At 42.8% G+C, this 26,624-nt stretch overlaps 1 protein-coding gene across 2 annotated transcripts in view; it reads right to left on the minus strand.

Moving 5' to 3' along the window:
- LOC101854262 (serine/arginine repetitive matrix protein 1) overlaps positions 1-26,624 on the minus strand; it is a 149,298-nt gene that overhangs the window by 11,537 nt on the left and 111,137 nt on the right. For both annotated transcript variants that reach the window (XM_005101304.3, XM_005101303.3), the window contains exons 10-12: positions 24,404-24,550; positions 15,928-16,256; positions 9,872-9,982 (exon numbers count right to left, since the gene is read on the minus strand). In XM_005101304.3, the coding sequence (XP_005101361.1) occupies positions 9,872-9,982; positions 15,928-16,256; positions 24,404-24,550 (587 nt within the window). The remainder of the gene's footprint in view (positions 1-9,871; positions 9,983-15,927; positions 16,257-24,403; positions 24,551-26,624) is intronic.

A 26,624-nucleotide genomic window follows, 5' to 3' on the forward strand; every position in this document is an offset into this window, starting at 1 on the left:
GATTTGGTTGTTTTCATGACAGTGAACAGTACGGCTTGGTTTGATTTCATGGTAAGGTTAATCTTTTTATGGAAAAATTTATCTTAAAACAAAACCCCAGCTATATATTTTTAAAACTTTGCGGCCACTTGGCGCAATAATGCCCTGGTGAAAATGATCCGCTCTGCATTCTGGTCACCTGGAACATTTTTGTTCTCCTGACTGGGTGACCAGATTGGGTATTTTCTACTGCTGGCTGTGCGACTGCAAAGTGTTAAACCCAAAACTGTTTACACTTTTGAATAAAGGCCAATGGCCTTTGTAAAAATTGAGAACTGTGTTGGATCAACGATGAAAAACAAATTCTTTGGATTTGTGCATTTAAAATATTTCCTTCCGGTCTCTCCAAAGTATGGAATTCTATAAGTAGGCCTATGTGCCTATAAGTCAAGGAGGTATGCCCAATACATAATCTAGTAATAGCAGCTTCATCTCTTCTGGAGAGGCCCAAACGTTTTCATGGGCCCAATGTTTGGCATAATATTTTGGAGTCACTGTTCCCATTCATTAAGGAGAAACAAATGTCCAGACTAGGTTATTCAAGAGGCGGGACCTCCGAGTTTAACGTCCATCTCCGAAAGGACCGGGCCAAATGGGAATTTCGTGTAAAGTGTCTTTCCCAAGGACACAATGTAGCCTCAGCTCAAGGCTCAAATCCCCGAACCTGCAACCTCGTGATTACAAGTCCGGTAGTGTAACCACTAGGCTACCGATGCCACTTGGCTGAGGGTTAATTTATTGACTGTTGGCTTGACACTTGCAAAAACGAAAGAAACCGAGGGGATGCGTCGCAAGTATTTGATCCCGAGTGTACATCACTACACAACACTGCAACTGATTGTCTTTTGTCTTAAGGGGAGGCGTAGACTCCAAGGAAAATTTCCTGAAAGAATGACTTTTAGTAGTAGTACAGGGTTTTACGGCGCTCGCAACTGCATAAGGTCATATGGGCGCGCGAAACACAAGTTGTTTGCATTCGAAATAGTTCACTGCACGGTTGGTTATCTTTTGGACTTTAAAATGCTTAAATGTTAAAATTCGGTGTAAATATATTTGCTATTTAAAACAACTCTTAAATAACAAACATTTTTAATAGTACGATTTCACTTTATAATTTGCCATAAAGGCCAATGGCCTTCGTAAAATTCAAAATTCTGCTGGGACCAACGACGGAAAAAATGTCTTGCAATTTCTTGCATTTATAATATTTCCTTCGGATCTCTCCGAAGTCTAGACATTCGGTTAAGATGTGTCTAACGGTAAAATCTGTGTCGCATCCGACACAGAACGGCTTCTCATCTCCCTGTAGGAGGTATTTGTGGGTCAGGGCCGTGTGTCCGATGCGCAATCGAGTAAAAATGACTTTGTCTCTTCTGGAGAGGTCCGAAGGATTTCTCTGTTTCAGTTTGGGTTTTATAACATACAGTTTATTGTTTTTCTGTTTTTCCCATTAGCTCTCCCACAGACTGGAGGTGTACTTTTTGACTTTATTTCTAAAGTCAGTCTGTGGAAGAGTGTTTGTCGTTGATCCCAGCAGAAGGGATGAGGCTTTCTTCGCCAGGTCGTCTACCTGCTCGTTTCCTCGGATGCCCACATGGCTAGGTATCCATGCGAACATGATGTTTTTTCCTGTTTCGGATAGTGTGTGAATTTTCTGTTGTAGCGTCAGAAAGGTTTAGGAAAGATTTGTTTGGAGAATCTCCTACGGAGTCCAGTGCCATGTCAATGGCAGTGGCCTCCGCAGAGAAAATGGAGACTTCAGGATGGAGTCTCCTCTGGTGTGTACTGTTGGGAGATAGGGCTGTGGCGCCCACTTCATAGTCTTCTTTGGAACCATCCATGAAGATGAGCTCCGCACCGGGGTATTTATCTATTATTTTTTTGAATTCTGCTTTAAAAGTTTTGGAGTTTGTGCTTTCTTTGTTGTGTATGGTCAGCTGCAAGTCTACTTTTGCCTTGGTGAGGTGCCACGGAGGGAGGTCGGGGAAAAGAAATGGTTGGACGTCTTGTTTGGAAAAGTGTAAGTTTTTGAGGTCCTCAAGGATTCTGAGGCCAAAGGGTTTGATGAGTTTTTCGTTGTTTTGGAATTTGTTTATGGTTTCTGGGTTTGTTTTAAAAATGCAGTTGGGCGCTGAATTTTCCGGTGTTGAGCTCTGTTTAATTGCGAATTGTAGTAAGAGTTGTGTGCGTCTGAGTGAGAGTGGTGGTATGTTTGCCTCGACCTGGAGGCTCTCCACCGGAGAAGTACGGAAAGCCCCCAGAGCGAGGCGGAGTCCTTAGTTTTGTACTGGGTCTAGCATTTTTAAGATGTGTGATTTTGCTGATCTGTAGACTTGACAGCCGTAGTCAAGCCTGGACCGGACAAGGGAGATGTACAAGTGGAGAAGGTGTTTTGAGTCCCCGCCCCACTCCGGATGCGATAGAACTTTCAAAGCGTTAAGCGCTTTCTGGCACCTCACACGAAGGTCTTTGATGAGTGGTAGGAATGTGAGTTTTTTGTTGAAAATAACGTAGAGGAAACGAGCTTGGTCCTGGACGGGAATCCTTTCCCAGTATAGTGTCAAATCCGGCTGCAGCACACGTCTGCCTGATCGGCAGAAGTGTACTGCAACCGTCTTTGACGGGGAGAACTTGAAACCGTTATTGTTTGCCCACTTTTCGAGTTTGTGCAGCTGCGTTTGCAGCTGCCTTTCCATAAATCTCAAATGGGGATTTTTCGAACGGCAGCATATCAAAAAGTCGTCAACGTATAACGAGCTGCCTATGGAGGGTTTTTACGATGGAATTTATTTTACTTTCGAATAGGAAAGGAGAAAGGATGCTCCCCTGGGGGACTCCTTCCTCCTGTTGGTACTTCCAGGTTGTGTCGAAGGCTCTTTCTAGGAAAAAAAAAGATGGCGATCATGTGGCCTCTTTCAGCGAACGTCTCGCGTATAAAGGTCTCCAGGCGGACCAGGTGATCCAGAGTGGATCGGGTTTTCCTGAATCCGCACTGGAGACCGCTCAGCGAGCCCGTCGTTTCCAGAAACCACATGAGTCGCCTGTGGATCATTTTTTCAATGAGTTTGCAGAGACAGCCCGTTAGTGCTATTGGTCTGTAATTGGATGGGTGTGTGTGGTCCTTGTTTGGTTTGGGTATTGGAATGACAGAGGCCACATGTCGTTGTATATGTATAGTACGAGTGTGAGTGTTTCTGAGGGTAAGTGGGTAAGTGTCTAATGATCTGGTTGTGAATGTCATCCGGTCCCGGGGCTGTATTGCCCAGGTCCGAGATGCACGATGTTAGTTCGTCTATTGTGAAGTCTGCATTGTAGGTTTCAGTGTTGTTTGAGTGGAAGTTTAGGTGTTGTTTCTCTCTGTTAGTTTTGATGTTTTGAAAGGTGGTGTTGTAGTTTGCTTGGGATGAGTTTTTGGCGAGAGATGTAGCTATTGTGTTTGCGATGTCTACTTGCGTTTCAGCTGTGGTTCCATCCGGCCTATGGACGTGCCGAATGGTGTCTGTGCGTCTACCTAAGAATTTTTTAGCAATTTTTAAAACTTGGTTGAGTGGTGTCTGGCTGTTGATTTTGGAGATGCATTTTTTGAATGATTGTCTTTTACTCTCCCTGAGGCATCTATGTGCCACAGCTCGAGCCTTTAAATAGTTTATCTTGATTTCTGTGGTGGTGTTGTTGACCGCTTTTCGATATGCTGCCTTCTTTTTCTTTACTGCATCCTCACATTCCCAAGAGAACCAGATCTTGTTCCTCCGGGGTTTTGTTTTTGTTTTTGGTATGTGTTCGTGGTATATTAAAAGCTTTTCGTGGAATTTATTGTAGTTGAGGTCGAAATTGGGATTAAGAATCTGGGAACATTGATTGGCAAACCCGTCCCAGTTTGCTTTTTTGAAGTTGAAGCGTTCTGGGATCGGGTCGTTTTGGAGGCTATTGTTTTTTAGGAGAATTGGGAAATGGTCCGTACTGTCATCCAGCACAGACCACTCAAGATCTGGGACTAGGTCAGGGGTACAAAAGCTGAGGTCAAGGGATGAAGTGCCATTAGTGGCTCTGTTTCTGTAAGTTGGGGATCTATCATTTAAGAGACAGATGTTATTTTGAAATAAAAAGTTTTCTATTATTTTTCCTTTCTGGTCTGTAGGTTTGTCTCCCCAAAGGGGGCTGTGGGCATTGGAATCACCTAACAAAATAAAGGGTTTTGGGAGCTGAGCCTTTAAGTCATTTAGTTGGGTTATTTTGAGGGGGTAATTTGGTGGGATATAAACTGAGCAGATCGTGATTGGTCTGTGCAGGCTGACCCGTACGGCAATAGCCTGGAGGGTCGTCTTAAGATGTACTTGTCTATGGAGTGTGTTGTTGTCGGTGTCGATGGTGGTACCACCGGAAGCAATCTGGTTCTCCGTGTGAATGTGATGGTACGCAGTAAATCCTCTTCAGTCTATGGTTGAAGCCGGGGCAAATTTTGTTTCTTGAATACAGGCCACCCGTGGGCACAGTGTGGCCTGTAAATGTTGCAAACCTGCAATGCAAGGTCGGATTCCGCCGGCATTCCATTGCAGGACCGCCATTATGATTTTTTAGTTTTTATTTTGGAGATCAAAGGCCCCGGCTTCGAAGAAACACTCTGACTCCTCCTTGCGGGGGAGGCAGAGTGTTTTCTAGGTTGCCATCCTGGATTGGACGGCGTCTAGTGGGGGATTTGGAGGAGTGACAGACTCCGCCCTTCCCGGGGTCAGGCCGGGGAGGGGGGTCGGAGCTGTCCTCCTCCATTGGTTGGTGGTGGGGTAGGGGGGTGTCTGCTGAAGAGGGAGGGGGAGGTGGAGCAGACGGAGGGAGCTGGGAAGAGGGGGAAGGGTGCACCTCACGCTCCATCAGAGGGATGAGGCGTGAGGTGGAAGAAGAAGAAGAAGAAGAGGAAGAAGAAGAGGAAGTGATAGAGGAGGGGGGAAGGGGAGGGGGAGGAGAGAGGGTGGAGGGAGAATCCACCCTGTCCTCCCCTAGAACCTCAAAGCGGTTTGTCAGAGGTATCTCGGTGGAAGGAAGAACCTTTTTAGTTTTAGTCACAGAGACATGCCTGTTGACCGTGGGCTTTGGGACGTCAGCAGTAGAAGGACTTGCCGACCTCGTGACTTCCCGTGCTACCTTTGCGTATGACCGGCCAGGGACCGGGGTCACATCTGGCGGGGAGGTAGCTTTGCGGGCCTCCTAAAACGAACAGCCATTTCGTATTTCATACTCTTGGATTGCGCGTTCTTGGATCTAAGTCGGGCAATCCTTACTAAAGGCTGTGTGCTGGGCGTGGCAATTGGGGCAACAAGGACTAGCCTTGCATTCCTTCTCAGGATGCCCGGTCTTGCCACAACGAGGACACACGGCTGCGTGTCGGCATCTCGACTATGTCCGAACTTCTGACACTTGAAACAGCGCAGAAGGTTCGGTACATAGGGTCGCACGTTTAAGACCAAGTACGATGCCCGAACGGTGGCTGGAGGGCGACACGAATCAAAGGTCAGGATGACCGTGTTGGTTTCGAGGGTGGTCTCCCCCCGCCGGAGAGTAATCCGGCGGGCGTCAATCAAACCTTCGCAGTTTGCCACAATTTCCTCCATGCTGCAGCTTCGGTATTTCATGGCTGCGAACGACGCCCTTCGAGCAGTTCAACTTCTGGTATCGTTCAGAACCTGTCTTAGTGCATCTCCCGTCTTGAACAGATTCACATCAGTGATCTTCTTCTGTGCGTCTTCTTTGCAGCTGATGGCCACGTACGGCTGCTTCGGAAGCTCCCTGGGAGAAGGGAGAAAAGAGGCAGAGGTAAAGGTCCTTTTTCCATTTTTGAAGTTTTTGCTCGGCTCGGCGGCCGCACCCGCTTCCGCGAGCCGAGACTTTTTGACGTTGGGAGCTGGGGAAGGGTCTTTTTGAGTTTTAGAATCCATGAAAGTGTTCTATTTGATTCAACTCCGGGGCTCCCCGCCCACCATGGAGCCCAACAAGGGGACACATTGCTCGGATGACCAGAGCTGTGCCAGGGCTGCCCCGGAGCTGTACTCTCAATGAGAAAGTACAAGACCCTCCCGTCAAGATTGACCCAGGGCTTGATGGGGTTTCAGTTCTCAACCGATTGAGTGGCATGGGCCGTGCCACCCTCCCGTCTAAGAGGAAAACCTGGGCCAAAGAGGTGTGTTGGCGAGGGACAGTCCGTGGACTGATCTCATCTCAACCGCCAGGAACCCGGTTTCCCTCCGCGCGGGTCGCACCTCACGGTCAACGAGGCGCCCACTCTGTGGGATGGGTGACCTCTCGTTTTGCTGCACATGAGGTCAGCAGTGGTAGGAAAGATAGAAGAAGAAAGAAAGAAGGAAGGAGAAGAGGAAGATACACCAAAGTAAGTGTTGCACACGGATCCCAGAGGGCTGGGGTCCGTGTGTGACACTTCGCCTTTGAGGGGGTTGCACCTTCTGCAGACGAAGCAGTGGGTTTATTTATATCCCCCCGACCCACTGGGGGTTGCTGAAAGCTGTGTGCTGGCCGTGGCAATTGGGGCAGCAAGGACTAGCCTTGCATTCCTTCTCAGGATGCCCGGTCTTGCCACAACAAGGACACACGGCTGCGTGACGGCACCGTGACTGGCTATGGCTGAACTTCTGACACTTGAAACAGCGCAGAGGGTTCGGCACATAGGGTCGTACGTCGAGTACCAAGTAAGATGCCCGAACGGTGGCTGGAGGGCGACACAATTCTAAAGTGTGGACAATCGTGTTCGTTTCAATAGTAGTCTCCCCCCGCCGAAGAGTAATCCGGCGGGCTTCGACCACTCCCTCGCAGTGCTCTACAATTTCTTCCATGGAGTAGCCTTTCAGCTCATGGCTGAGGACCACGCCCTTCGAGCGGTTAAATTTCTGGTAGTGCTCGGACTTACATGGAATACCGCCGAAGGTCGTGGTATCCAGGAGTTTGGTCACTTCGTTCTCGGATGCGCACTTGACAAGGAGTGCACCACAGGAAAGTTTCTGTACACATGTGGGAATGTATCCCAGAACTTTCCGTAGTGCATCTGCTGTCTTAAAGAGGTTGAGATCGGTAATTCTTCTCTGTGTGTCTTTTGTACTGGAGATGGCCACGTACGGTTGCCTCAGAAGCTCCTTGGGAGAACGGAGGAAGGAGACATCGGTAAAGGTCCTTTTACCATTTTTTAAACTTCTGCTCGGCTCGGCGGCCGCACCCGCTTCCGCGAGCCGAGACTTCTTCACGTTGGGAGCTGGGGAAGGGTCTTTAGGGTTTTTAGAATCCATGAGAGTTTTCTATTTGCTTCGACTCCGGGGCTCCCCGTCCGCCATGGAGCCCAACAAGAGGACACATTGCTCGGATGACCAGAGCTGTGCCAGGGCTACAAGTTACTAATATTTCCCAATGTTCTCACATAGATCCCCAGAATAGATTTTAAAGCACTTGTATGCCAAATTTGAAGCTTCTAGCTTCAGTAGTTTTTTGAAAACTCCTTTGGACCAAAGAGGTCACATATGTCCAAAAGCAGATTGAGAAAAACAGACAAAAAACAGGAATTTTTAAAATGGATTTTCAGTGCAATATTATGTACTTTTCAAATGCCCTTTTAGGTCATTATGGGTGTTTTTTCAACAGTTTTATCATTGTGACCTGATAAAACAGATGTCAAAGGATGTTTTTCCGCAAAAAACAAAAGTTCGATAGTTAGAAAAATGTTATCGACATTAGCTGGGATCGCTGACCTGGGTCTTCTCTTAAGTTTCAAACTTATCTGGTTTTTTTGGTGTTTTTTTATTTTATTCTCTCATTGGTCTGTCCTGCAGACAACACAAAGACGCAGGAACTTTTTAACACCTTCTCAAACCAATCGCGACAACAATGTTTCTTGTCATATCTCCTTTTTTAATAGGCAGCCAGTATTTTCACGACATGTCGTGGGAAAAAAATCGTATGCGCATTTTCACCATCTGTTGTGGAAAGAACAAGGCTATGTGTGTTTTCACGACCTGTTGTGGAAAGAACAAGGCTATGTGTGTTTTCACGACATGTCGAAGACATACCGGCTCTTACCACAGAGGTCTAACCCTAGGCCTATTTGCTAAAATACTCTTTTTTTTTCTTCAGTACATCTATATCTAGATTCCGATTTTGGACCTGTTCTAGTTCTACCAACATTCCGATTTAGGTGTCAAAACTACCGGATTTGCGATGGGTGCCGAGAGTGCTTCCAATTTTCCCTTGCGAAATCCGAAGCCTAGGCCTACATCCCAAAATTCTGTATTTGCTGCATCATCATCTATGTCGCAACGAGTGTTTTAAAAAAGACTTTGGAGAGAGAGAGAGAGAGAGAGAGAAGGGGGGGAGGCACTTGCCTTTCTAGCTTCTCGGATGATAGATCTGAATCTAGAATCTAAACCTCGGCAGTTAAATTGTAGGCCTACTTGCACGCACTCGACCATTGTCCCTCTGTGCGTCTTGGTCGTGAAAATAACGGCTACCAAAATAAAGATTTTTTTAATAAAGTGAAATTGTGCTCTGGTTTTGGTATTCGACAATCGAACGTATAAACAATTGTGGAAAATTAGAGCATTTAAAATTATATAGGCTTGGTGACAGTACCGTCAGGATATATATTCCCGGATTTGCGTAGCCTACTGCTAGGAATGCGATGACAAATGGAATAGAAAGGCCCATTCCACGTCGTGTAGGTTACATAGTTCTGAGCTCTACTTTCATTTCTCTTGAAGAAGAGTTTTTTTTACAAGTGCAAGAACATGTAAAAAAAAAAGCGCAGGTACAAATAGATCTATGTGACAATAGGCTTGAGTAGGCGTAGATTCTAGGTCTAGCCATCGCCAGCAATCGTTCACCGCTTAGCAAAAGAGAGTTCTGGGGATTAAATTCTAGTAAGGGGTAGGCCTAGATCTAACTAAGTAAGGAAGACTTAAGATCTAACCTAGAATGAAAATGTTAATCTGTATATGATTTCAACCCTCTAAATTGATGTTACAAATAAAATATACCACCAAAAAACTATAAAATCAAGACTTAGTGCAGTGTCTCTGCTCGTGCTGTCGTAGCTTCCATAATACTAATGTTTACAAAAATTAAGAACAGGATGAGCTTGAAGTGTTTCGACTCGTCTTTGATTGTTTTGTTCTTGGTGGTGACTGATTTTCGAGGAATTTTTGCTGAAAACATACTTTGTACTGCAGTACTTCCAAAATTCTTTCTCAAACTCACGATACGCTTTAAAAATTCACCCCACTTCGAAGGGATGGGATCCGCCGTTCTTATTGAGAGAGAGAGAGAGAGAGAGAGAGAGAGAGAGAGAGAGAGAGAGAGAGAGAGAAGGAGGGAGGGAGGGGGAGAGAGAGAAGGAGGGAGGGGGAGAGAGAGAAGGAGGGAGGGGGAGAGAGAGAAGGAGGGAAGGGGAGAGAGAGAAGGAGGGAGGGAGAGAGAAGGAGGGAGGGAGAGAGAGAGAGAGAGAGGGAGGGAGGGAGAGAGAGAGAGAGAGAGAGAGAGAGAGAGAGAGAGAGAGAGAGAGAGAGAATCTTTTTAACTCCTAAAATCTCCAAAAAGCAAAAGAACGCAACCCCCAAGCTCCACAGTCCACAGTCAAGGAATGTTCTATTTTGCTTCAACTCTTTACTCAAACTGAAAAAAAAAGAACGGAAACACTTTAAAAAACCCACAAAAAGCAAAGAGCTCTTACGCAAATCCGGAGTTCTTCGATGGGCAAGAAAAAATGAGAGCTTTTGATTTTATCGGAGTACTTGGCAAGTTTGCTATTATGTGGCACAGGCAGGACAAACATTTAGCAGTTTTTTACCTGAGGGTCCACAATAGGTATAGCAGCCTTTGGCCTCTTCTGTGGTGTCCTAGATGGTTGTTGTAACTCTGGTGCATAGTACGTTATATCACCTCTGTACACCTTCTTTGGCTGAAGAAAAAGTGAATCAAAGACAAAAAATGAAAACCACTGCATGTAGTCACAGACACAAAATGATTAACAAGTACAGTTGATTCATTAACGTAATGGTGACTTAAAAAACATAAACCAAAGGTCAATATGTGAAGCGTTGTGGTGAAATCAAGCGCTTGTCAAAAATAATTAAATCGAAGAAATCATTCATCCATATCCCCCCCCCCCCCCCTATGGCAATTGTTATAGTCGTTTTGGGATTAATACCTTTTATGTGCACTTCAAAGCATTTTCTCGAATGGATTTTTACTGAGAAGCTATCAAAGGCACAAAAATTAAAATTTGCATAGTCCAAGGACACTACAACATTTTCGCTAATTTTACCTCTGAAGCCAGGTGACCCAAATCTGCTTGAATCAAAAGTATCTCGACTCCTACGGGTTAAATGAACAGGCTTTAAACCAATAATTCAATATGCCAAAAACTTGACCAGCGACTGATTCCATCATACTGCAAAACATATCTTTATTGTGCCTCAGCAGATTAAGGATCTAAGAATATATTATTAGTATTTGGGTGAAACATCTTATTGGTACTTAATCCGTTCCTTCGTCTTGGGCAATGTTTTGGGCTTTCCAGCGAAAAGTACCTTCTTTGTTCTCGACCCACTATGCAAAACAAGGGACCCAACGCAAGCAGCACGGTTGTGAAACGGTTGCGTAAGATAGACCGTCAGGCATGACACTATTGTTAGGCCCACTAATATTACCAAACAAGCCACACGGCACTACGCCCGATCGCGCTGGGCCGCCGGGCACAAAGCAATTATGTGCCTCGCTGGTGTTTACAGGTTTTTTGCCCGACGGCTTTCATTTGTGTTTTAATGTACTTATTTTTCACCTGTGTTAAATATTGTTTGACTGGGACATACTGTATGTTATACAGAATCATATAAGCAAAAAAAGTGGATTTTGACAATTTTTTCGCTTACAGGGTTGGTGCACGACGGCAACGATATTTAAAAAAAATATTCTTGTATATATATATAATATAATTACAATATATATATATATATATATATGTGTGTGTTTGTGTGCGTGTGTGTATATATTATACATTTTAATTTAAGTATATACATGTATTGATTTCCATTGTGTGTGCAAATTAGACGCTATGCGCAGCAGACCTTTATTTTGACGGGACAAAATGTAGAGTCTAGGTTTCTAAATGTATATCTTGTTTTCATATATTTACTAATCATACACACCTATGTGTATTGAGTTCAATCAATCAGTCAGACTTATTTTATGTTTTTAAAAGCCTATTCATCTCCTAATGACTATAAGACTACTGTTGTCTAAATGTAGATATCGAGAGGCTCCATTAAAAAATGAAATCAATACCCAACAACAATAATGATGAATATCTTCTATGTTAAAGAAACACCAAACCATATAAGGGGGTAGGGTGGGGTGGATAAGAGTTTGAGTCTTGTTTGATAGAATTATACTCAGTTTAAATCTATATTTGTAGTCTTCACCTCAAATCCCACAATTTATAATTCCTGTTCACTTAAGATTCCGCTGTTAAAAAATAAACCATACAAAGCAACAACAAATTTTACAACACAGGAGTCATCCCTAAGATAAATTATCCACCTCTGAAGTGTGAAGGGACTAAAAACGCAGCTTTCCATAAACTTTACTGAACAAAAAACCCTTCAAAGGTTATCCACACTCAAGCGTGTGATCACATCTCCGCTCTAAGTCTCGACAGAGAGTTTACAGTAATACTTGAGAGACGGCACTTCGCCCGGATGCGTGTATCTGGGTCACCAGCTGATCGTGGAGAAACGCGCAGTAAACAAAACAAACTGCGTCCATTGTTCAAGGCATTTTTGTTGATCGCAGACAAGCATGGCCCCGGTTAGCACGAAATGTCAATGGTATTCTGCTATAAACTGCACCTATTAGAGTCAAAATCTGAGTTTCTTTCGATTTCCAAGGGATAACGAATATATTTTGATGAATAAAAAAAATATAGATCAAAATAATGACAATGTGATTGTGGTCCTACCAGACTGACACTCCATGCACAAACTCAACACACTTCAACTTTGTTATATCAGCTATAAATTGGGGGTTTTTTTCCCCGTCTAAATGCCCAAATTGAGCTTGCATTCTACTAGTGAAAGATAATATGTTACGTGGGTCTGCGAAAAGATGTCTAAATACAAAGTGCCATTGATCGGTTTTGCTACTTTCTTTGTCCGATTACCACTTTTTTTCTTTTTTTTTTTTTTGGGGGGGGGGGGGGGTGGAATTGATGGGGATCCTATTAAACTCTTTAAGTGGCAGATTTATCATTATTGCTTCATGTGCTTTTCCATGATCTGAAATTGTGAGAATTTAATAAAATATGTGTGTGTTTGTGTGTGTGTGTGTGTGTGTGCGTGCGAGACAGACACTGACATATATAGACAGAGCGAGAGAGGGGAGAAAGAGAGACAGAGAAAGGGAGAGAGAGAGAGAGAGAGAGAGAGAGAGAGAGAGAGAGAGAGAGGGGGGGGGAAAAGAAAGAGACAGAGACAGACAGACAGACAGAATGAGAGAGAGAGAGAGAGAGAGAGACAGACAGACAGACAGAACAAGAGAGAGAGAGAGAGAGAGAGAGAGAGAGAGAGAGAGACAGATAGACAGACAGACAGTCAGACAGACAGACAAATAGACATAGCGAGAGAAACAGAGACACAGATTGACAGACAGGCATATAGACAGAGCGAGAGAGGGGAGAAAGAGAGACAGAGAGAGAGAGAGAGAGAGAGAGAGAGAGAGAGAGAGAGACAGACAGACAGACAGACAGACAGACAGACAGACAGACAGACAGACAGGTAGACAAACTTGTAGACAGACAGGTAGACAGAGGGAGAGAGGGGGGGAGAAAGAGAGACAGGGAGAGTGAAAAAGAGACAGGGAGAGAAAAAAAGACAGACAGACCGACAGAGAGGGAGAGAGAGATGACAGAGGGACACTGGAGAACGAGTAGATTTGCTGAAAATTAAACCGATTATTCCTTTAATTAAGGTGATATTATTTTTTCAGATCTATAGAGACGAAGTAATGTATCTGCGTCTATTTGTTTATTAGAATGTATGTTAACTTAAGCCAAAAACAAGTCTTTCAGTTTATGGCCGAGGGAGGCAGGGGGTTGCCTAAAATATGCAATAGAAACAACAGGTCTCCTTCTTTGTTAAAGGCCTAGTAACCTAGTGAACTAACTACAAACAGTACTACATTTTCTCATGACATGACAGCATCCCTGAACATCGCTGTGGCAGCGATCACCGCGCGTAAGTGTTTTCGCGCCCACCGCCGGGCGATACGCGAAACAATGCACCGTTGTTATGGAGCGCCGCCACGAGTGTCACCTCTCTATTACTGTAAACCCTCTCTGGTCTCGATGCGAGGTGCAAGTTCTCTCCAGATGCAAGGATTTTACGACAAAAGGATCGCGTCCAGGTGTGAACTCCTCGACGCCTTTGATTTTGCCGAACATCGAACTCGCAATATAAGAACCTACCGCCTGAGCTAACAGCCAAGGCATGATTCGTTAGGAAGGGCCAACTAGGCCGCCTCATACCCATGACCATCAAATTATCAGGGAGGCATGTAGAATAAATGTCAACATGACTGCCCTTCACCATGAAGGGCTGCTGAGTAATCGCTTCATTAATAAGGACAGAGGAACGCAAAGACACAAGCTAATAGACTGTACTATTCCTGTATCAATAATAGAACCTATAAGTTTTGATCTCATTCGAAAAGTCCAAAGGTGCTGTTATCTCTTTTTTTGGGTTTTTTTTTGGTTGAAATTATTGTGTGCTCCACTTTGTGAAAAACAGGAAACAAAATTATTGTAATCAATAATAAGCCTATTATTATTTATAGACCAAGACATAATACTGTTAGCAATCAGATAAAGCTGGCATCGACCCTCTTTTGTATTTGCTGTTCCTTACATATTAAGCTAGTTATGGCACACGCCTAGAATCATGCAGTCATATCTGAAATTCAGTTTTAAATATACATTTTTCACCATTTCTTATCATAATTAAATCTTTTAGCCTCTTGAAAGATTATCTTTATAATTTGGTATGTTTCACAATTTTATGTTACTTGGATATGTTTTCTTCTTATTTCGTCGATCTTCTTAATTCTTAAACTAGCCATAACATAAAACTTAAATAATTGAACAGTCCGTATCACACACAGAATTAAATTTTTTTTTACTCCCTGTCATTCTATCTGTCATCCCGTCAGTTGATCACAATCGCTCTCTCTTTCTCTCTCATTTAATTTTTCCCTTTCTCCTTCATCCCTTCCCATGGCCCGCCCCACCTCTTTCATCCCAGCCCCATCCCCTCTTCCTTGCCAAAAATCCCCCACCCCGCCCACCCCAACAACATGGCCCAGCCCTATAAGATTTTATAAAAAGAAACACAGCAGTTCGAAAGTTTAGACCATAGTCAGCGGCCAGCGGCCAGATTTGCTCCACACCTCGGTGTGCTGCTCGTGGCGCCGCGAAGAGAGAGAGAGGATCCATTTGTTTAAAACTCCTTGGTTAGCTCTCACTGTTTTGTTATTTTCATACAAGTTTATCTCTACCCATGTATTTATAGTTTTATGTTTTTAAAAACATCGCAAAATACATCTTTTTTAATTGTATGCAGGCTGCCACAGACACGGTATACTTCATGAACAAATGCAGAGTGCCTTTCTCCTGTTTAATGGTAAGGCAAGAGCCGACGCTGAGTGCCTTTTGTCAAAAAAAAGCAGATGAGCGTCTTTCTTCTCTTATAACTTCATTACTACTACCTGCGTAGATTTAAGACTTCTCATGGTAAAAGACATGATATTCGAAGTCAGTTTAACACACATTTTGGAGAGATCTATTGAGCCGTTTTTAAATAAACAATCATTTATTCATAAGTACGTAACTAAAATATGACAGATTGGGTACTCTTAGTTTCGTTTTAGTAAGGTTTTACGGCACTCGCAACTGAACAAGGCCATACGAGCGCCAATTGGGTACTCTACAAACACTTGCCTTTTAGCACATTAGTGTAATGGTTTGCTGTGTGGGATGGGGAAGAAGTCATATAGTTTCAAACATAGAAAAAAATGCAAACTTTTTAACTGGCACCGGCAAGTCACTTCAGGGTTCATTAACCCTGTGACCCAGAACTAGAGAGCTCCAGCAGGCTGCTGAGTCACGCTAACTAAAAGTAACAAAATTGCGCGAAAAGTTATGTCATGGATAAAGTAAATAAAAGATGAACTTTTTGAGGATATGGTGATCACGTCCACTTACTAAAATGCCTGATAAGAGACCAAATAAGGGTATAGGAGGTGGGGAACTTATGTGTTGAAAGTTTTAAGAAGCCAAAAATACCCACGTCTCAAAATCGATAATTCAGAACCAAATCAGAACTTTCAGCTGCTGAGCCCCCATCCAAACCATCTTAACTTTATCATAAATATGAATCGCCAATTCAAAGACCGGGTAGAGTCACATAGGAAGCATTAACTGGACTCAAATCATGCTAATAATAGTTTTTCAGACCCTGGGCAGACCTGTACAAGAAATTCAGGCTATTTAAAATGATAAATAAAGTCACCTGACCAGCCAGCCTTGAGAGCCTACAACACCAAGCACTCGGGCTATAAAGGAAGAGGAAGGCCACACAAAAGGTGGATTGAGGGTGTCAAGGAAACCCTAAGAAAACATAACATCACAACTGAAAGAGCTGCGGAGCTGGCCTACCATAGAAAACTGCATCTCCCCTCGACGCTTAACGGCAACAGAGGATGAAAAAGTAAAAAGTAAACTAAGTAAGTAATAAAGGGTTTTTGCCCTCATGACTATGCTGCATACAGCACTCATAACCCACAGCTTGTTCTTACCTGAGCAGAGGACTGTGTCCCAGGTTGGCTGGCAGAACCCTGGGATTGTTGCTGAGCATGCACAGCAGCAGCTGTTGTGGGAGGAGGGGGTGGTGATGTGTATGCCAGAGGAATGGGGAACCCAGCAGGGGTGCCTGGTGGGGGGACACGGGGGCCTCCTCCATACATCATGCCAGCTGGGAGGTAAGGGGGGCTAATGAGAGCAGCACCAGGGTTGGGCAACTGGCCTGGGGGTGGGGGGCCTCTTGGGGGGCGGAATATCGCAGCTGGGCCCGAGGGAACACTGGCAGCAGGTGTTGGGGGTGGTAATCCTAGGGTTGTGCTAGAAACTGGAAAGAGATATGTGGAAAGGGGTGGGGGGTGGGGGGAGAAGAAAATAAAAGTTATATTCCAGTCCATTAAAATTAAAAGATGTCATAAAGAAAGTACAGTAGAACACGGCTATAGTGGGACTTCTGGTTCCAGAACAAAAATCCCATAGTAACTGCAGGCAAGTCCCCGCCATAGGAATGCAAAAGGGAATTACCCAAATAATTATAAAAATCCACATGATTACCTCCCTTCCCCCAATAAAATTTGCGGCACATTATTCTTTATCTCGTCAACTTCATTGATTATCTTGGCCTTTAATTCGAGTGAGAATCATTTTCTTTTGTTATTGTTGGAAGCCATCCTTTTCTTGGTTTGTTGCTTGTGCTGTCTATCATAACGGTAGGCCTACTGTAGAACTGGTGAAGTGAATGCGTATACCTGAGCATCAACGATCACAATTCAATGAATCAGGAATCACAAACTACATGCCCTCCATTTCTTTTACTTTTTTGCCTAGCTTACGCCTAGGGCTATGGCCTATACACTCTTATACTGAGCGTCCAGGTTACGGCACATCACTTTTGGTTGGAGAGGCTCACGTAACGCATCTCTCCACACCATCGTTCTCTCCTGCCTGCCCTCATCTCCCTCATCACTGGACTGGCCAATCACTGATCCTTCAAACTCCTTAATCAAACGTCAACTAGATTGATCTGTTCCGATCTTGCGCATACTTAAGAAAACAAATGTCCACAACATGTGGGTCACCTCTTCTACTTTTGATTGATCCTCGTTTGGAATAATCCTTGAAAAATGTGTGATTACGGTATTGACCGAAGAGTCTGGGGTTGCACCTGGCTTTGCCCATAATCAGGGGCGGCTGGTCCATAGAGCATGGTCGTGCACTGCCGCCCAAAAGTTTTAGCACACAACACCCTCAAAGTGACAACAAAAGAACCTTTACCATCCATCATCCAATCAGTTTTCACGGCTGTTCAGTTTTACTCTCCGAGCGGTGCACTTAGTTGTAGCCCGTCTGACCCTTCTGAACCCTGTGACCCCTCGCGGAAGGTAATAAATCTCGACGCACGCCACTTCCACCGGCCTATCCCTAGATCTGACCGCTCCGCGCGGAAAGGGTACAATTTCCAGAAATTAACTGGAATTTACAGCATAGTACTCCCTTTCTCCATCCCGTAAACCTAGGAGTGTTATATACCAAATAAAAGCTCAACATCTCCTCTATAACCCGCAGTTTGAAACCAGTTTCTATCTCGTTTTATATTCCCTTGGGATACCTATATACTACCACTGTTGTACAGCTCTGTGTTATTGGATTTTTTTTATTTAAAAGAGAATTTTAATAATTGGAACCGACAATTTTTGTTTTAACCATCATATTTCTTTTTATAAATCTATTCTCTCCATTGTGGTGAAAAATCTCAGGGTACGAGCTAAATTTCCATGAACTACCCGGTAGCGCACTTTATGTGACTAGTCTAGTGCAACGCTCGGTGCAAAGAAAAACTCTGTGAAGCGGGAACTTGCCGCCTGACTTTCTTGTGTGTTTATAATCATAGAGCCTTTTAACATCAAAGATGGAACACTCTTATAACATCCACTTTGAGAATTTAAACAAGCTGTGTCGTACTTGTGGTGGAAGAAGTTAAAAAACTAAAGTTTCTAAGCGGCGTCGATTTTTGTGTAAAAACTTTAAGTCTGACTTATTGCAATGTTATAGACTGAACATTGACAACGACACAGCCAACAAGCATTCCAACACTGTGTGCAGGAAATGTGGCTCTGTGTGTGCTCGCTGTGTTAAACTTAGCAAAGCTCATGAGCTGTTGCATTGTCTCATTGTCCATGTTTCCAACCCTGCGGGACTCACATACATCACACAGGCCCTTTTGGGGATGATGCAACGCCAAATTGTTATTAAACTACTTTTTGAACACTGATAGTCCCAGGCCCTTGCGGCCCAGCTTCTCACACCTTTTCAAGAAACGATACTCCACCAGAGAACAAAAATGGGGTCCCTGATAACACTTTGCCAAGGTTTTTCGACAATAGTAAGACGGAATTTTGGTAATATTCCACAGAATTCATCTACAGGAACACTTTCTCATCCCTTCAAACAGGAGGGTGAATCTGCCTTTGGCACGGCGCACCGGCAGTGGAATTTTAGTTGCCGCGGGGGGGGGGGTTCCCGGCTGGGTGCCTTATCACGTCGGGGTCACGGGGATCAGCTCCCTGTCGCCGCTCTGTCTGGGCCGACCTAATTTTTGGTACTTTTCAACGAACAATTTAAGGTGTATCCTTGTATTTATGGTAATTCTCAGTTAGTGCACCCAAAGCACGCATTTCTGCTCTGGAGACTCAAAAAAGAACGGACGTTGTAACTTGTCTGGTTATTTCGTTAGACGCGCTGGAGTCGGCAATGCTAAATTGTAATTTTTTTGGGACAAGCGTGACACGGCTGTTCAGTTTCACTCTCCGAGCGGCGCACTTAGTTGTAGCCCGTCTGACCCTTCTGACCCCTGTGACCCCTCGCGGAAGGTAATAAATCTCGACGCGTTACGCCACTTTCACCGGCCTATCCCTAGATCTGACCGCTCCGCGCGGAAAGGGTACAATTTCCAGAAATTAACTGGAATTTACAGCATAGTACTCCCTTTCTCCATCCCGTAAACCTAGGAGTGTTGTATACCAAATAAAAGCTCAGCATCTCCTCTATAACCCGTAGTTTGAAACCAGTTTCTATCTCGTTTTATACTCCGTTGGGATACCTATATACTACCACTGTTGTACAGCTCTGTGTTATTGAAGTTTTTGGATTTAAAAGAGAATTTTAATAATTCGAACCGACAATTTTTGTTTTAACCTTCATATTTCTTTTTATAAATCTATTCTCTCCATTGTGGTGAAAAATCTCAAGGTAGGAGCTAAATTTCCATGAACTAGCGCACTTTATGTGACTAGTCTAGTGCAACGCTCGGTGCAAAGAAAAACGCTGTGAAGCGAGAACTTGCCGTCAGACTTTCTTGTGTGTTATAGAGCCTTTTAACATCAAAGATGGAACACTCTTATTACATCCACTTTGAGAATTTAAACAAGTAGTGTCGTACTTCTGGTGGAAGAAGTTTAAAAACTAAGGTTTCTAAGCAGCGTCGATTTTTGTGGAAACACTTTAAGTCTGACTTATTGCAATATTATAGACAGAACATTGACAACGACACAGCGACAAGCATTCCAACACTCAGTGCAGGAAATGTGGCTCGCGAATATACACACTACGGAAGCAAATTACAAATGCGGCTTTGAAGTCCGCACAGAAATGTGTAGAAGACAGTGCCTATGTTTGGTCTGCTTACGACGCAAGCATAAACATTAACCAGTGCTCTGTGTGTGCTCGCTGTGTTAAACTTACCAAAAGGTGCCTTAAAGAACGCATTCCTTTGCTTACGGAAGGACACGAGTTGCCTTGTCCGCCCCCCGCTCTTATGGCAGTGGAGTCTGCGAGCATAACGGATACCCCCACCCCAGATGTTTCCTCTGTAAGTACAGGCGATGGTGCTCAGCCCTTTACCACTCAATCCATTGACAGCACATTTACACATACAGACGAAGACTCATTTTACATTTCACCAGAAACTCATATTTTGACATCCACACCTAAAACGAAGACGAAACAGTTCACAGACAGTACCAGCTCCCCATTAGTCAAAAATGAAACGACATTAGAGTCAACACTTTTGAAATCGGACACAGAGCTACTCACGCCGTTAGAAGTAAAAGTAGCTAGATCTACACATCTGATCAGACGAAAGCTTAACACATCTCTGACGAAAGGACAGTTGAGGTTCAAAACAAAAGGACTGCCATTAGTGTTTCAAAGGATAGTCACACACAGAATATCATCTGACTTAGCAAGCTCACCGACAAGAAAACGAAGAACAAATATAATTAACAAAGTCAGGCAGTCGGTTGCTGGTAGAAGTAAAAGTGTTTTCCCACTCATTGACAAGACTGTCTGCATTAATCAACAATAGCAACAAGACATTTTGGTCCTACCTCATAAACGTAAGTGTGTTTGAAATTTCAAAGTCTGACTGTGAGCTGAAAATTAAGACTGTAACAATCTGTCGGTCCGTTTATTTTTAATTATTATTTTTTTAACATGTTTGTTTGTAATAATCAATCAATTGCGAACGCCACATTCCCCCTCTTTTAAACAACACTTTCTTTTACTTCTCCGTGATAAACATTATACTGTCGTAAACTACACCTTCGTCTTCATGTGATCATCTGGTTGTTGTTTCATTGACTTTCTCGGCTTTCATAAGAACTGGTGTTGTTTTATGTGTACAAAACATAACATTGCTGGGGAGCCGCTGACCGCGAGGCCGAGCGCCCGCAGGTAGCGTGACCGGGGCGTGACCTCGTCTCGGAGGTCAGGTCGGCCGGCAACTAAGCGATCCTGAGTGGAACAGCCGTGGTGAATGAAAAAAAAATCAATATAAAAAAAAGGCATTGTCAAAATCTGTCGAACTTTTGGAACATGAACGACATAACATTGGTGCAGATACTCAGAAAAGATAGTATCTGCGCATATAATAGAAGGCTGTAATTTTACAATTTTATCCATCGGGCACACAATTCGCTATGAAGTAATTCCTCCAAACACAACTTTATGTGTCTAATATAATCGTGAATATTCGCATATTTTCTCGAAAGTTTATAAAAGTTACCATGAAGTTTCTCTCTATGAAAAGTACAAATCGATTTTAGTGCTAGAATACATCTTCAACGTAGATCTAATACACGAACAGTATCTGTTACACTCCAGAAATTCCTTACTTTTCTTAAAACGCTAAGTCTAAGTTTTGTAAGTTGACTGAATAATAGGGATGACTTCTCGTAATTGGGTTATAAGAATAATTTCTAGCTTTCCAGGGACACTGAATCAGCACCAGACTTTTCCAGCTTTTTTTTTCATTTCTATGACCATTAATTGCAATAAATGACAATGTGACTGATTTCTTTACATTCATAATTGTGTCCGCGCATATTTCCTACACAAAAACTAAGAATGAATGTTTTAGCTGTCTTTATTTTTATTCCATACAAGAAGTTTATCTCTACCCACGTATTAACACGGTTTTGTGGTTTTTTAAATCGCTTATATTATATCTTTTTAGTTGTATGCAGGCTGCCACAGACACAGCATGATTCATGAACAAACGCCGAGTAACTTTCTCTTGTTTAATAGTAAAATAAGAGCTAACGCTGATCGTCTTTAGTTAAAAAATGCAGATGTGCATCTTTCTTCTCTTATAACTTGACTATTACTACTCGCGCAGATTTAAGATTTCTCATGGTAAAAGACATGATATTCGTAATCAGTTTGACACAGATTTTGGAGAGATCTGTCGAGCCTTTTTTAAATTAAAAATCATTTATTCACAAGTTTCTAACTAAAATAGGACAAATTGGGTACTCTACAAACACTTGTCTAGAACAAAATCTAAGGCACAGAAACTAACCATTCTAAAGCAGAATAAATCTCAAGACATTGAGCTTTTAGTACACCCGCGTAATGGTTTGCTATGTGGGATGGGGAAGAAGTTAAATCGTTTTAAACATAGTCAAAAATGCGAACTTCCTGACCGACACCGGCAAAGTCGCTTCAGGGCTCATTAACCCCATTGACCCCGAGCCGGGGAGCTCCGGCGGGCTGCTGAGTCACGCGAACTAAAAGTAACAGAATCGGGCGAAAAGTGACGCCGTGTTGGTAGCTCTAAATCTGACCCTAAAGAATCAGAGGAATTTTGAATCGTCGGAAAGAAAATTTCACCCCAACCCTTCACAGGGGAGGTTGCAAAGATCCAGAAGTTGGCTTGCGGGTTGTTGGGCGCCCTCGGCAGACACAACTTTGTCCTGACTCCCTAAGAAATTTTGCTCCAATTTTCAAAACCTTTTTTCCTTGGTTTTGGGGTCAGAATAGACAATTCTTCATCAGCAGGAACAACTTCTGCAGTTGGTGCAGGTAGTAAGGAGACTGCTGTCAGTACCCTGATGTCCGTTATTATTATTTTTAGGCCTTGGTCAGTATTTTTGTTAAAAGTCGACTGGGTAAATTATAAAGGAACCTCGCCATCTTGGTCCGCCGGCAAAATATCTAGCGTCGCCAAATGTCAACCTAAAAACTTACAGGCTGGCGAATGCCTGAGGGGCTTTTACTTAGTGAGGACTCACATGCAAGTCTAAGTGACAGATCGAAGGAAGATAACTCATTAATTCATCTAGTATTGGTAAACAAGTTCTTTTGACATTGGGCAGTCGGTGCTACATTTACTTAACAGAGGACATGACAATTTCGTTTTACCGCATGCCCCGTTGTACCGCTAACTTCATGCCCGTCCCATCGTAGGCGGTACAATGGGGTTTGACGGTAGGTATCGAAGGGTAATGATTACATTTTATTGCAAATGTGGGATGAAAACGGGTAAAATTGTTGCTGAACAAAAAATGGGACGAAAATGGGTAGTGAAACGAAGATGAGGGACAAAAAAGGGAGTACCACTTTTTACCCTGTTGCTCAAACACAGCTTTGCCGACAACTGAGACCTTTCTCCAGGCACACACACATTTGTGCATTGAAGAACAAATTATTACAATATTGATATTGTTAAATAAACTCAAGGAATATATTCGCTAATTTCATCTCAAGGTGTAGACCATTTCTTTCCATACAAGCTTCAATACGCCACTGGAAATTTTGAATAACCCTGTGGCCTGTTTTAGGGTCAATTCTAGGGACGTCCAGTTCAATATAGAGAGATTTGACAGTTCGATTGTTAGTGGGTTGCTTCCCTACATTCATGTCTGTCAAAAACCCCCAAAGGTAATAATTGAAGGGGCTCAAGTTGGGGGGGGAGAGGAATGTGGTAATCATTCATTAGTAAATTCCGGCTCATAAGGCGTTCCCCAAACCTTTCTTGCAACCACATCTTGGTGTGTGGGTCGTGGCGCCATCTCTCTCACTGGAACCAGGCCTGTACCGTAAACACATTCTCCCAAAACTTCTAAAAAAATTTCTCAAAACCTGAAGGAGAGACCCGGGTCGGTGATCCCAGTTCAAAATATTGATTTTTTTGTTTTGCTTTTTGCGGAAAAACATTCTTCAACATCTGTTCCATCAGATCTCAATGACGAAAGTGTTAAAAAAAACACCCTAAAAAACCTAAAAAGGTGTTTGAAAAGTGCATATTGAACTAAAGATCCTCTTTAATTTTAAAAAAAATCCTATTTTTTTCTGTTCTCAAAATCTCCTTTTTCACAAATGTGACCTCCTCAGTGCAAGAAGTTTTCAAAAACCACTGAAGCTAGAAGCTTCAAATTTGGCATATAATTAGTGCCTTAAGATCTATTCTGTGGATCTAAGTGAGGAAATTGGGAAATAGTAATTTATGGAAATATTCAATTTTTTTCTAACATTTACCCCAAAGTATCATCAACTGAGGGTCGTGAAACCAGAAGAGGCCGATCACGCTCCTGTTGCTGAACGCTTACAAGAAGTAAAATTTTGCATTTTACCCAATTTCGGTTGAAATTTCTAAAACTTGATATTTCTTGAACAAGATTGATTTTCTTGATATTTACAAACTTGACGTCCTCATGGTTAAATTTTGTTTGAATTTTTGTTGAAATTAGTGTAGCAATGACCGAGCTATCTCTCTTTAAGTGGGTCCTCTCTTTTTAGACACCCTGTACTTAGAGAACAAAAATAGGGGCACGCAATTTACTTTTCAGTTTTCTATACTCGTATCTTAAAAACTAAACATTGTACTGCTACTGAAACATTTAGCATGCAGACAAAAATGTGACTTACATATTGTATTATAGAAAAATCCGTCTCTTCTGTTATAGTAAATATTACCAGTTAAGATAGCTATTTGACAGACAATTTAAGTTTCTTCAGCTCTGATTACCACAGTAATGAAGAGAACATGGGCTACATAACTGAGCATAGGGCATTGTCATACAATAAGGCAGTCAACAAAAGCAATAAAGAACCGTGAAAAGTTGGGGGAAAATTTCAAGATTACCATCAGAGACAATCCCAACAATTCAATAACCATTTTGTTTCACAGCTGGTTACCTGGTAAGCCGTAAGGAAGCGGAGGGGCAGGAGGGAGAAGTGCTGGAGGAAAATGGGTCGAGTCCTGCACAGTGCTTGCTGGAGCCGCAGCCGTGTGAGGACCAACAGTGCCTGGCTCACATTGAAAGAAGGAAGGCGGGGGGAGGGCTGGATCGGGAGGGGTATGGCACGGATCAAACAGTGGTCAACATGAAGGAAATTGCATAGTATAAGGTGAAGCATTAAAAATCATTTAAGACATACCAACTGCGTCTTGATCTTCATAAATCAAGTAATACTTCTCAAGGTTTAAAACTGGATTATTAGGAGGAATTTTCATTTAAATCTAACTTCTGTTCAACTGAAATAAAGCAATTATATATGCAAGAGCTATGTTTAAACACAGAGATTCAAAATCTATAATAATTCATAGCATTTGTAAAGGGCATATCCCCGCTCAATAGCAAGCTCTACACACTTTACACTGTATTCTTACCCTAGCAGACCCTAGAACACTCAGAAACATTCTCTGCTTCCAGGGAAGCATACAGTGCAAGCACCTGATAAAGCGTTTAAAAAGACCTCACTGCATTTATTGTAAAAGAAATAGTAGAAAACACCGAAAGCTAAAACATAATTGACACCGCTTACACTCTCGGAGAAAAGTTCAGTCAATTAAACAACGCATCTATGGGCATTCACATCCACGTCTCACACAGCCAACCAGTGTCAAAAGACAACAAATTGACACATGCATCAAAACTTACATGTCATTATACAGGAGACACTTTAGTGAAAAGATACTTCCCAAACACCACATTATAGAAAACCACTGCATCCCATGGACACAAACATATGGGTTTGGTTTGGCTTTACATGGGTAACAGGGTGGTGAACGTATCCATGCTTCTGTGGCAAAGCTAGAGAGAAGAGGAGCTGGGAAACGTAATATCGAACAAAAGCTGAATGTTGTGATGCAATCTCAGCACCTCATGTCAAATCTAGAACTATTATCCAACGTGCCTTTGACAAAGATAAAAAGGTGATACTGCAATCAACTCTTCACTACTCCACAAAAACAACAAAGTGAATTTTGATATTTGACCATTTCTGGAATATTTTATGTGAATTTGAAGAATTTTTGAGTTTTGTTCGACTGAAATGTTGATTAAAAAATCTCCACCCCCAAGGGCAATGTTAAATCATGAGCCATTTTTTGAACACAATATATAATTATTGCTATTTCATACAGTTTTGCATCTTTGTCAGTAAGTGCCCAAGTTCCCTCTTGTTCCAAACTGGCAAAATAAAATGAAGGCAAAGTCACCGATTGGCGTATTTTGCTAGTTTAATTGTCCTAAAAATGAAATGAACAACGCTGTCAGCGGGACACAAGGAATTCCCCTGGCCACGAGTTCATGACCCCGCGACCGGGTCAGATTACAAGACGCGACGCGCTGGCTGCCTGCGAAATAAAGTACAGTATTCTAACAGCCGTGCTGGGTTTATCTATATAAGAAAAAAACATTTGACGGCGATGTGAATAGTAGAACTTATGTCTGGTCTTATCGTATATAAGAAAAAACAATTCGACGGCGCTTCGATTAGAGGAAGTTAGATCTCGGCTTATCGCATATAAGAAAAAACATTCGACGGCGCTATGAATAGTTAGTGAATGTTGAATAGTGGAAGTTAGGTCTGGGCCTATCATAAAGAAAAAAATAACAACATTTGAAAGAGGTATTCGAATAACATGAATAGTGAAGTCATGCTTCGGAGCTTCGATGAATTTTTGTTTCCTCAAAATCGCACAGCACTATTTGTTAAGGCAGATAGGGGGAAATAAGTCTCTACTCCACGCGGACATCGCTTGTTTTCCCCCTTGTACTCATTGGACATGGCTGGTTCTCCCCTTGTGCACATTTTTTTCTCACGGGCATTGAGACGTACTGTGATGGTTTTTCGGTTTTTCCAAATGGTAAAAACATGGGGCTTGGTCAAGACTAACACTTGCTGCGTTGGACATCGCTGGTTTTCCCCTTGCACCCTTCATAATACATTATATATATATATATATATACACACACTAACTGGGTACCCATGGGATGAATGGACTCAAAAGAATTGATTGTCAAGTCTTTGTGGAAGCAGTGCGCACAGCCTGTGAACAGATGCCTCACTTGCTTACAATGGAGTTTTAAAAGACGATCTTTCCCAAGATTAGATCTAAACGAAATAAATG

This window comes from Aplysia californica, unplaced genomic scaffold (assembly GCF_000002075.1).
Source record: "Aplysia californica isolate F4 #8 unplaced genomic scaffold, AplCal3.0 scaffold00278, whole genome shotgun sequence".
Taxonomy (NCBI): domain Eukaryota; kingdom Metazoa; phylum Mollusca; class Gastropoda; order Aplysiida; family Aplysiidae; genus Aplysia; species Aplysia californica.